Source organism: Schistocerca serialis, chromosome 3 (genome assembly GCF_023864345.2).
Source record: "Schistocerca serialis cubense isolate TAMUIC-IGC-003099 chromosome 3, iqSchSeri2.2, whole genome shotgun sequence".
NCBI lineage: Eukaryota > Metazoa > Arthropoda > Insecta > Orthoptera > Acrididae > Schistocerca > Schistocerca serialis.
Genome location: NC_064640.1, coordinates 725,751,583 through 725,764,895, shown reverse-complemented (window position 1 = coordinate 725,764,895; position 13,313 = coordinate 725,751,583). Strand labels below are relative to the sequence as shown.

Here is a 13,313-nt window from a genome sequence, read left to right as displayed (position 1 = left end):
AAAGAAGAGTATTCAATTTTGGAATTTTGCCTTGCAAACTTCATGTGTATCATGTTACATGACTGTTACTTGGTCTTAATGTTGTTAATTTATTTGTTAGCTTCAGTTATGATGGATTTCTGGGCAGTCAATCCATGGGAAAATTCACACCAGATTGCATCAAGGCTGTTCTATTACAGGGATAACTTGGAAGATTAATAGTGTTGCTGAAGGAAAACAATGCATTTAGTGTTTCACTTGTGTATCAATTTGTCATTTGTTGTTGGACATAAATGTTTGCAACTTGATTGTAATTTTTGAACAGTTTCTCAGCAATCCAAGAATCTCTTGTAATGAGATGTATACATCGTTACTTGGGTAAAGGAAATACAAATCAGGGTCAAACAACTACCTTATTGACTTTCCACAGAGAAGTATTTTTCACTACTGCTACTTAAAAAGTCACATGTGCGATAAAGTTTACTTACAGAACTTGGCATAAAGATCTCCCTTATTTGTATTTCAGATAGATCTTATTGTTTGACCTTCAAATGGAATGCTATGACCTCCACGTGATCTATTCTTTGGTAGTTAATTATTTATTAAGGCACAAATACATGAACATTACAATGAGAGCGGTCTTTATGCCAGGTCCTGTAAAATTAACGGCAAACCTACTTAATATTATTGTTGGGAATTAGATGGCACAGCTGTGGGGATACCACAAGCTTCAGGGTTTGCTAACTGCAAATCTTGCACACAGTTCCTGAGTGATTCAAGTAATTTTCATAATGTTTCACTGTTCATATAGTTGTATGTGAGATTAAAAATCTGTTTACAAAACTCCCTCACTTCAAATTGCTGCAAAGAAATGGTTAAGGTATCATTGTGATGCTCTATATTTGTTTCCTCGACTGTATCCTCATTGCTACTGTCTTCATGTGAAATTACTGCAGAGACAGTTCTGAAGCCAAACCCGCACATATCATGAAGACAGATTTGTGGCCTATTCCTGCAGATTTATGGTATTTTATCAAAACCCCATTCTGGAGAAGAAATAAAGATTGTACAGAAATGCTTGCATGGGTATTTATATATCTGAAAATTTTCACCCATGCAGTTTGGTAGAGCAAAGCTTACAAGATATTTACAGTCTCTGAACATTGTACTCTCCATACAAGACAAACTGTCCAACCTCACATTCACTAATCTTGCAGTTAACTCAACTTTTGCTGATGGATATCACTGCATGACATGTTTCACAAACTTGCTTTTTTCAATGCAAAAACAATGTAACATCTCTGTTATGATTTGATGGCAGTATTTTGCAGACAGTACATTCTAATTAGGCTCGGAAGAAATCTATCTCTTATATCCTTAGTAACCCTCTTCAAGGTCCTGTCTGTATTCCATTTTAGGAAAAACGTTTAAAATCTTGTTCATGGCTTCAGCCCCATTTGTAATGTCAATGGTGTCAAAATTGCCCTTGTCCTCATAAGCTTCCACCCTCTTTTCATGAACTGATAGCCACTGCTGTTAAACACACGGTGATGCATTTTTGTTTCTCTGAGAAGCCTCATTATCTCTGCTGTATCATCTGTTAATTCTCTGTTGGTGATTTTCAAATTTCTTGCCACATGGTCAGGAGTCTCTTCACGTCATTTGGTATATATTCAGCCATCTTCCTGAAGCCTGTTTCTGACAGAAACGGCACAAGTAAACTTTTGTCTGAGGAAATGCTTGTTCAATTGCATTGGCGGCCAAACTCCCCGAATGGGGCCTCTCGGCCAATAATGCCATACAATCATTTCCATTTATCTCCGACTATGAAAAATCAGTAACCCTGTAAATGGGTTTCCAATCATTATTCCGATCCTTAAAAATGGCTAGCATTTCATGACTGGAGCTCCCATTTTCAACCTGAATGAAAAACAAAACCAAATAGCTCGTTTATAACTAAAAAAAAATAAAGGCATATCATATGTTGTTGTTGTTGTTGTTGTTTTGTATGTTGCAAATAACAAACAACTATCCTTGTAATTTTTCAAAAGATCTTTTTGCTAACAGCTCTGATATAAAAATGTAATGGTTTCACTCCTCCACTGGCATCTGTACCATGTCTGTAATAAATCATGTGATTGCTTGATTCCTTGTGCCACTCATCAACCTGATTCTGCAATCTAGCCTCGTCAAACAATGCTTTATTTGTACATCACAAGGTCCGAGATGTGTGACCATAAATTTTTTTCAGTGGGTAAAATGTAGTATTTATTCTACCCAGTGAAATTATCAATAAATGTGTCTAGAACCAACTTACTAGCTATGTGATGTCATTCCATTGTGCAGCTGAATTCGTATTTTCTTTACAAACTTTAATTAGAATGTGTGTGTATGTTGATTGGCTGAAGAAGCAAAGAGAGAGTCAGAGATAGTCTTTCAGCTATCTTTGAGACTGTTAAAGTAGCTGCTTTAGAAATGAGTTTCCTGATTGATATGAGAAACCATTTTCAAATTTTCTCTACAAACTGTAAACAGTTCCTCAGTAGGTGATTGTGGATAATATTGCCATAGACACAGTATTGATCCACTGTCAGGTGGTAAACCTAGGATTTCCTTCCAGTATGAGCCAAGTCAAGTAAAACTGTGGTTGGAAAAATGTTTTCCATTCTTGAACTGAGTATTTGTAACGCATTACGTTGGATTGCAGTCCATGTGTCAACACTTAAAAATGTTTAGTGCTTCACTGATGACTATTTCAATTTTTGAAAGCTATTCCGTGTCAAGTAAGTTAAATTTTGAATTAACCATTTGAGTTTATTATTTTCTGTGCAGAAGATGGATTTATGTTCGTGTAATATTTCTAATGTTGATACTGGTAAGGTGTAATCATATGTAAATGCCCTATTAAATAGATTGATTTTTTTTTTTGTTTCTCTATAATAATCTCATAGCTTGGTGACCGGATTTGTGGCTATAAGATATTATCATTTCATGGGAAATGAGGCAGTAACAGATCAGAAATTGTGTACAGCAGATAACTAATTATCAGTGCCTATAATCAGCTAAAGGTCTGGATTTCATTATAATTTCATTCTTCGAGAGCTTCAAGATCACCAGTGATATCTATACAGATACCAGCTTCATATAAATTAGTAAGGTTTTTACTGACAATTATTCACCAAAGCTGACAAAACAGCCTGCATTCAGTAGTAGTACTACATTATGGTGATGCCTCAGTAAAAACCTTGAACCTTTTAACTGATTTAATTTAGCAGGAGCAAAGCATATTCTTCAAGGTATGTTTCACATGCAATGAAGGAACCTCTCAGCCTTGATGTCATGTAATTTTGCCCTGTGCTGCTAAGTTTTCCTTTTAGATTTATTAAATTTCGTAGAGAGGCTTCTGTTACAAACACTAGCGATCCACATATGTACCATATGTGACTTATATTCCTTACGTATCACATCCTTATTTCAGCTTCACCCTGTCATTTCTGGGAATACCATGGAAGAGTAGATCTGTTACTCCAAATAGTAGCCACATTAAGGAAGATTAAGAAAAGTCATTTACAAACTAGTGGAAAGGAGGCAGGGTTCCCCAAAAGTATAAAGGGTGCCACTGGATACCTCACTGCAAGTGGCTTTGTCGTGAATCCAGTTTGTGTAACAGCTACCGGTAAGTGTAATAGACTAACCAAAACCCTTAGTGTTATATGACCAGAGCAGAAAATGCTTTATTAAATGCACAAAGCACTGGAAAGCAACTACCTTCGTTTATGGACCATTTTCCAAAAACATACACATTGTGTCAAGGCATTCCGATTGTACATCATCTTTCTGAATATTTTCATTGTAGCAGGAAGAATGGGGATTGTTTAACTTACCTTCATGCTAAGGTGCATTAGATTGTATATAAGATTCATGCAAAACAGTAGAGTTGGAGTATGAGCTCTTACGTCACCTGATTACTATAGTGAGAGAAATTAATTTGAATATATTATAGGAGACAGATGAAGACTAGGTGGGAGATGGACTAAGAGACTAATTCCACGTGGTGATGAAAGACCTGCACCCAAACAATGCACCTGAAGTAGACATTCCCTCTCATTTGTAGAGATCCTTCAGACAGCTAAATCAAAGTATTGCATGTGGTATGCTAGATAAGAGACAAGCGAAATACATTCACATCTCAGAATGAAGTAATAATTCCTATTCCAAAAAAGCCAGGCACTGAAAGTTGTGAATATTACAGAAATATCAATGTGGCAAGTCATGGTTCTAGTTTGACACAAATTAACTGCAGAAGATTGGAAAAACTGGTAGATGCCAACTGACCTCAGGAAACATCGCTTTGGTATCTGGAAAAAAGTAGCAACACATGAGGCACTATAGATCCTAAATTCTGCAGGTTGCAAGGATAAAATACAAAGACTAAAATTTGCACACTGATGAAACAGTAATATGTAAAGACATGGAAAGTGTGAAGTACTGGGGAAGGGAGTGAGATAGGGAGTGAAGTATTCTAGAAGATGAAACCACCATTTACAGTATGTGTGTTTAAAGGGATATTGTTCCTGTGCAACAGGAATTTTGTGTACAGTCCTTACTGTGATCTGTATTACTAATCTTTTGAGGGGAATGGAAATATTAAAGTAATGGTATACAAATTCAACAAAAGTTTTTTACTCGTCAGTGTCATCTTCAAGTTCAAATGATTCAACATCCATTTAAAATGCTTGGCGGTCTATTATGACACTGTCTGTAGTTCTTGCCACTTCATTACACATAATTCGAAGATTCAACAGAGGAAAGAAAGATCTGACATACAAGTAGCATTCACTGAGCTATTGGATATGACAATTGTTCTACCCTGACAATATTTTACGTCTAAATTATAGCCATAGGAGTTACTTATCAACTGAATTGGGTGTACGCAGCTACGATCAACATAATAAACACACAATAGATACGAGTGGTATCTTTAAGTACTCATCTTAGCAACTGATATGGCTACACATCTATGCTGATAACTGTAGCCATGTTTAACATTCTCGGATGGATTTCACTACATAAGATTCAGTTCTTATTCTATAGACCCAAAAATGGGACAGTTCTTATGGATGTGGAATATGTCAAAGGATAACATAAAAAACAAACAACATATGAATATAACACTTCCCTGGTCATTCATCAGGAGACTGTCAAGGTATGTGCATACATTACAGTAAACTGGAACTGCGATATTTACAGAATTAATACACTCAGATTGAAACAGTTATGCACTTTTAACAAATTCATCATACACACAACACCTATTCTAGACTGTTGTGACCAACTGCTGTAAAACCAAATTTAAGACAATTTTACTTAAGCTGGTCTAATAGTCCCTGTTAAGATACTCATCTATAGAGTAGGAGCTGCCTGCCTAAAAATCTTTCAAACTGTTTAAACTGTGCTGTTTCTGAAACAGAGTTTTTAAAGGTTGCTGGCAAATTATTGAAAATGAGTGTTCCTGTATACTGGACCCCTGTTTGGACCAAGGTAAGCAATTCAGGTCTTATTGTTCCTAGAATTTTACTATGTGCTGAGCTATTGTTTGGAGATACACACACATAATTTGCAACAAATTTTTTTAATCGATAAATATACTGAGAAGCATTGGTTAGAATACCCACTTCCTTGATCATGTTTGTACATGATTATCTGGAATTTACACCACAAGTGAGGAAACTAATATACTGGGATATGTCAAAGGCATTTGACTGTGTAAATTACAGTATCCTTTTAAGTAAATTAGAATATTTTGGTGTTACAGGAAATGATGCAAAATTGTACAAATTTTAACTCTGGCAGGAAACAAAGGGTGTTATTATGAAAGAGAGATGTATTAAGCTATCAGGCATCATCCAACTGGGAACTAATTACATGTGGAGTCCCACAAGGTTCCATCTAAGGGCCTTTACTTTTCCTTGTGTATATCAATGATCTTTCATCACTAACAATACCAGATATCAAGTTTGTTTGTTTGCCAATGATACAGAAATCAAGTGAAGTCTTAGAAAGATCGGCTGGTAAGATATTTGTGGACATTAATCACTGGTTCCTAGTCAATTCCTTGTCACTAAACTTTGAAACATTACACTACATTCAGTTTAGAACTTGTAAAGTGTGTCCCACAAGTATATGCCTAACATACGATGACAAGCAGATAGAAGTGGACAGTGTTAAATTCTTGGTATTACAGCTTGATAATAAATTGAACTGGGAGGAGCATACCACAGAACTGCTGAAGCATCTTAACAAATCTCTATTTGCAATGTGAATGGTGTCAAAGACAGGGGACATAAAAATGAAAAAGCTGGCATACAATGCTTCCTTTCATTCCTAACGTCACATGGAATTATTTTTTGGGGTAATTCATAAAGCCAAGCTAAAGTTTTCCATGCACAAAAGAGTGCAATAAGAGTTATATGTGGTGTGAACGCAAGAACATCCTGCAGAAGCTTGTTTTGGGAACTAGGGATACTAACTACTGCTTCGCAATATATTTATTCCTTAATGAAACTTGTCATTAAAAATATATCACTTTTTTAAACCAACAGCTCAGTTCATGGAATCAATATCAGAAATAAGAATAATCTTCACAAGGATTTAAAGTCACTTACTCTTGTACAAAATGGTGTCCATTTTTCAGGAACACACATTTTTCAGCAACTTGCCAGGAGCCATAAAAAGCTTAACTGATGAATTTCAGTTTAAGAGAAGCCTAAACGATTTATTGGTGGCCAACTTCTTGTACTCCACTGATGACTTATGGGACATGTAGAGGCTACTGAGTACATAAGATTTTGAATACGAACCCATTTTGAATAGGAACCCATGTCTGGTAACATATCGTTTCCATTCTACAACAGTTTCAATGCAGATGAATATCTCATCCACACCCACGTTAGGAATGTACTTGGGCGTGACCCAGTACAATTGTTGCAATCTATTTGAAACGAATACTGACTCGTTCCGTTATTACTTACGCATTTGTATTACAACTTACACCATATGGTTTACATTAGTCGACAACAAGAACCCAGCATCTACGGCTCCAGCCGCAATGTAGCCATGCATTACAACAGCCGCTCTATGTCGCAACCACCAACGTTCTTACACACATTGTACCTCTGAAGCATGTTCTGATAAACTCTCTCCATCCCACCTGGTGTCTCTTCAATGTCTTGTGCAGCGACCAGAACTCGTGCCAGCAGATCTTCCTCTGTCTCTACAGGTGTCTCATAAATTAGGCTCTTCATTTGACTACACAAGAAGTACTCCATAGGGGTTAAATCTGGCGATCGTGGTGGCCACACGGTTGGACCACCATGGTCTACCCACCTTTCACCATATCGTCTGTTGAGATGTCTCCGGACAGCCAGTGAAAAGTGAGGTGGTGCTCCATCATGCTGAAACCACATTTCCTGGCGGACATTCCTGACGGACATTCAATGGCACAGCTTCCAATAACGGGTCCATTACGTGTCATAAGAAGACTAAGTATGCAGGACCAGTGAGCTTGGATGGAAGGACGTATGGTCCAATCACATTACCGTCCAGAATACCTGCCCACACGTTAATTCCAAACCTGTCTTGAAATATCTGAGCATGCATGGCATGTGGGTTTTCGTCCACCCAGACATCGCTTTTTCGAGCATTCAGAACACAATCCCTTGTGAACCTACATTCATCTGTGAAGAGAACTCAACGTGGAAACACGGGCGCGTCCATGCAACGGTGCAGGAACCATGTGCAGAAGGCGACGTGTTGTGGAATGTCTGCTGAACCCAAGGCGTGTACTCTTTGTAAGTGTTACGGATGTAATTGTTGCTCATGCAGGACGTCCAAGATGGTACTGTGACTAACAGCCATTGCACGCCCAATTGTCCGTGGCCTCGTTGACGGCCTATCTTCAATGCAACGCAGCACACCTTCTTCAAATTCGGGAGTGCAGCGTCGCCGTGGAACACCACAGTCCTGCCTCCTCAAGGGAAAGGTACCCGTTTCTCGTAGCCGTTGTGTAACATGGGCAAACAGTTTATGCGATGCCGTGTGACACTGCGGAAAACGTTCGTGATACAGCTGACTTGCAGCTCTTCCGTTACCTCCAGCTTCGCCTTACACAAGGAGCATGTCTGTGTATTCCGCAAACGTGTACTGCACCATGTTTCTCTATCAGTGACGCACAGGTATTGACTTGCTCTCACAGCAAAGCGCACATTAAGTGACATCTGGGGGTCGTTTCACGTAGAACACGTCATCGTGTCTACCCTCTTGCATACCAGGACAGGGAACTTTGAAACGTTTCTCTTGCCCTAAGCAGACGTTGACGAGGTACACATCTGAATTGAAACTGTCGTAGAACGGAAACGATACGATTCCGGACATGGGTTCCTATTCAAAATGTTCTGTACCCACTACCTTCTACATGTCCTAGAAGTTTGTAACGGGAATTTCCGACCACCCTGTATATAAGTACAATCTAACTTCTGCACCATTTCAGTGCAGTAAAGTGTTCATTATAAATAAGTATTGTAGTAGTTCTATTATATGTTTATTACCTTATAAATAAAAAAAACATTTTTTAAATTCAGTGCATTAATGCGACCTTAGTAAATGAGTGTTTGTAAAATGATTCTTTCATATAGTGTTCATTAAAAAATATGACGATAATTCCACTAGGGACCTGTGAAGGTACCTCAGCTTATTTGTTTCAGTTGTAAATATTTGTCACGTATTATTGTTTTTCTGAAATGTTCTACTTCGTGGAGCGCCTCCTCACTACGGATCAATTGGAATGAAAGTAAATCTGATCTAATATTATTACATGCTTCTGCAGTCTAAATGTTTTTGCTCAGTCTGACGAGGTACCTCAAAATATGAAAGCAAACAAAGTATGCAAGTTTCTTCTATTTATATCTCTTGCATCTGACATCATTCACATCGCAAATACAAACTTGTGAACTTGTGAATTGCTTCAGCAATTTTCTGGCACACCCCTTCCTAACTGAATTTATTATTGAGTTGTAACACCATACATTTAACACTGTCAACCGCTTCTATTTGCATGTCTTCATACATAATACACATGTTGGGAACAAATATTTTACAGGTTCTTATCTGCACATAGTGGGCCTTTTAAAAGTTTAATGACAGGGAAATTTTGATTAGTAGCCATTTCTAAACCTGTACTTGAATTGCTATTTATTGCATTGTTTGTGTCATGTGCCAACAAAACAAACTAAGCATCTGGCGGTTTAACAGACAAGAGGTCGTTACTGTAGACAGGAATAAACAACAGATTCAAGATGGTACCTTGAGGAGCATCACATGTAATTTCTTTCCAATCAGATGAAGACAATGTGCTTACTCTGCATGTATTTGTAATGACAGTCTTTGTTTCCGGTTAGTTAGGTCAGTCTCGAAACATTTTGCAGAACTGCCAGTGACATCACAATATTATAATTCTCTTGAGAGAAAGCTGTGATTCATAGTCAAAGGCGTTTGACAGATCACAGAAAATGCCAGTAGCATCTAATTTGTTATCTTGTGAGTTAGTCCCACAGTATGTGTAAATACTCTTCTCTATATCAGTAAGCATAAGGAACCCAATCTGTGACTTGGATATGTTGTTTGCCGTTGGATGCTTAAGAAGATTCTTAGACACAACCTTTTCAAACATTTTTGGAGAAGCCAGCAAAAGTAAAAATGACCAAAATTTGACAGTATCTCTTTAATCCCCATCTTGTAAAGAGGCTTAACTTAAATATGTTTTAGCCAGTCTGAAAATGTTTCACTGATAAGAGATTGATTACACAAGTGACTTGAGGCACAACTCAACTCACATGAACACTCTTTTAATAACTTCACTAGAATACTTTAAGCATTTTGTAATGGATGCTACTTTTTACGGACAAGTGAGTGTCATTTCCATTTTACTGAAGTTATTTGCAGGGAGTGGTCTCAGATGGTCAATTGCACTGTTATCTAAACCTGATAACCTCAACCTGTCAGTAACAGAAACAAAGTACTGTACCTATTTAAGAAGTTTGCAACACTACATGCATTTGTTACTAACGTCTCATTTATTTAATTTGAAGTGTTACTGGAATTTTCAAAATGCAGAACCTGTACGTATCACAGCATCAACAACAAGTTTAAATAATGCACGGCTTTATCTCAATAGGAAGTCAGACTGCTACTTACTTTGCAGATGACAGCAGAAACTATTTTCTTTCACTGTTATCTGAAAGGTAAACAGTAGCCTGTCTTCCTAACCACAGTTAACGTAACATAGCTGTTACTGCAGTCTTTTTAAATCTGGTCATCTTGCTAGACAGTAGTGTATCCTATTTCATCATTATTTAGAGGATACCAGATGCAAAGCAGTAGTAAAACATGTGTTTTCTGGAGACCGTCTCTTAATCAAAATTGAGTCGCACAATAAATACCTTACACTTCACACCATTTGAACATCTGAATCAAATCTACAGTGACTTTGCATTATGTGGTGCAAATCGTAGAGGTACCATGATACTGGAAGGCTGCAGAACAAATTTTTATATGCTCTCACAGTAAGAATGCTTTATGAAAAGCTTCATAGTGTTCTGTCGTTTGTTAATTGTTAGTAAAATTTTCAAAAACTGAACAGTCACAGCCATATGAGAAGAAAGTCTACATGAACTGGATTCATATACAAAATGAAATATTTCATTCAGCTGTGAAGTGTGCATATTTAACACTTTCAACACTGCCCTCTTTACACCCGGCACTTGGCTGTGATCAGGCATATTTAATGGATGTCTGAAATTAAATTACAAATAACAGAAAAATGATAGGAATATTGTTATTGCATCATTTAAAAGGAAAAAGTAAGAGCTTTACATGAATGTGAGTGTGTTTTACAATATAAAATACAAATGGGTGTTATAATTAAAAAAAGAAAACATAAAAATGTCGTTCATAAAAAAGTTTTACGTGATCTCTCTCTTGAGTAATGCCATTATTACTGTATCTAAATTTAAAACAAAATATCACTGGGCTGTCTAACTGCAGGTACCTGTAAACTAGAGTATTTTAATAGTTCAGATGTAGTTAGCCTTTGTGTGAAAATCCTGGAAACACTGTGGGAGCAAAGGCCAATGCCACAGGCCATGCACCACCATCTGTTTTCCTTCCTGATGCGCTTACCCGTCTCTTTCTTACCCCTGTCTGAACATAATTTGCTATTCCTAGTAGTATTCATCTTGTTTACAGTGGGTGGGACCTTCTCTGGAAAGTGCCTTGCAAATGTCCTCTCAATTTGTGAGGATGAAGCGGCTTGTTGGTGAAAAATATTTCCGCCCTTCTCAGCTAATTTCTTCCCCACTCTGCGAATAAAGTCTACTAGGGATACATTCTTCCTAGTGTTCTCTTTACATAAAATAAAACTGTTGACAGTTGACATGATAAACAAGTGGAAAAACAGCTTTTACCACCACTTTAAAGTTATCGGGCAAACGGATAATAGCTGGAGAACTGATCTGCTCTGTCAACCCAACTTTATTCTTATTGTAATCAATAATAACGTCTTACTTTACAATTTCTGCTATTCCACCTTTGGCCCTCACTTGAATACTAGTGCTGGTAGACTTATGCTTTGTGGAAAGATAAACAACATCTCTTTCTGACTTCCACTTCACTGACAAGAGATGGAATTTCGTTTGAAAAACTAACTTTTTTTTTTAGTTTTAGTGTTCTGAATATTCGTCGCAAACCTTTCCTGTTTTTCATTACAGTTCCTACTTCAAGAGCTTTATTTTCCCACAACATGTCCAAAAGAGATGGACAGGTGTAGTACCTATCCATATAAATGCAATGTCCTTTGCCGAAGTACTGTGAACACAACCTTTTTACAAGTCCCTGGATACTATTGTCTCTCATGCCCGGGTTCCCGGGTTCGATTCCCGGCGGGGTCAGGGATTTTCTCTGCCTCGTGATGACTGGGTGTTGTGTGCTGTCCTTAGGTTAGTTAGGTTTAAGTAGTCCTAAGTTCTAGGGGACTGATGACCATAGATGTTAAGTCCCATAGTGCTCAGAGCCATTTGAACCATTTTTGAATACTATTGTCAACACTGCCTGCAGAACCTGTACATGCATCACAGTTTAGCATATAACCGGTTGATGAATCGCAGAGAGCATACAATTTTATTCCATATTTATTGGGTTTGTTTTTCATGTATACTCTGAAGATTTTTCTACCACGAAAGGGACACTTGCCTCATCTATTGTCAGATTCATGCCTGGACGAAAACTAATTTTGCTTTTATTCACAAAGAAATCAAACAAAGGCCTCACTTTGTGAAGTGGGTCGTGCTTTTCTTCGCCTCTGCTAGTGAACGTAGCATTGTCATTCAAGTGTAACATCGACAATGTAGCGCAAAATCGATCGCGACTCAACAATTTACTCGCAAATCCTGTCTGCGGAAACGGGTCTGTTGACCAATAATCACTGATTTTCGGCAATTTGGCGAAGCACATATGCAAAATAATACTGAGAGACCAGTAAATCTCTTGCAATTTTACTGCAGACCACTTATGCCAAACAGAGTTTATTTTCAGGCTACCTTTGCGTTTCATTGTCGTAATAACGTTTCCAGCGTACAGATTCGTTTCACTTTTGATGAGCCGAATAAGGTCGTCATCAAAGAAATAACTAAAATATCGAAGCTCCTCAGCGGCATCTTAAAAATGCGATGCTACGCCGACTACTTCCTGGAGATCCCGCAGTGCTGGCTGAACGTCTAGTTCCGACCAATCTTGCTCTTTGTGCTCAGTGAGCCACACACGACCAGGTACCGCAGATGGTGACTGATGGTCTGTACCATTGTCTGCATTGAGAGAAAATAATGCTAAGATTGGTACTAAAAGGTACTAAATGCAAGTGAAGTAATGAACACTACTCACAATACAAAATGCGGCAATGAACTCTTCACTTTATGAACAACTGACACATATACTTACCTGAATCATCACTTGTACTTTCGTCTGGAGAGTAAGAATCCTCGTTGTCAGAATCGTCAATTTCACATCCTGCATCCCCATAAAGAATATCTAAGATCTCTGCCTCCGTCAAATCACTCTGCGATATTTTCACGATCGTAAACACCTGTGAATGAACTGCAGGTAACTTCGTCTTTGCAGTGCTCACAGCCGCTCCCAGGATGAGATGGCTGATAAGTGCTTGCCTCTTACGGAAGAAGAATGAAATACCTCCACATTAGTTGACGAAACTGCTTCGGAGACGCGCT

At 37.9% G+C, this 13,313-nt stretch overlaps 1 protein-coding gene across 1 annotated transcript; it reads right to left on the bottom strand.

Annotated features, from left to right (window-relative positions):
* Positions 1-12,131: 12,131 nt before the first annotated feature.
* LOC126471153 (piggyBac transposable element-derived protein 4-like) lies at positions 12,132-12,642 on the bottom strand. Its single transcript, XM_050099252.1, has 2 exons — positions 12,248-12,642; positions 12,132-12,150 (listed from the first exon to the last, which is right to left on the bottom strand). The coding sequence occupies exons 1-2, from the start codon at positions 12,640-12,642 to the stop codon at positions 12,132-12,134; spliced, it is 414 nt and encodes a 137-aa protein (XP_049955209.1).
* Between the last annotated feature and the right edge of the window lie 671 nt (positions 12,643-13,313).

Coding starts and splice junctions, on each gene's coding strand:
- LOC126471153 (XM_050099252.1), bottom strand. CDS start 12,642: ATGAAACGCAAAGGTAGCCTGAAAATAAACTCTGTTTGGCATAAGTGG.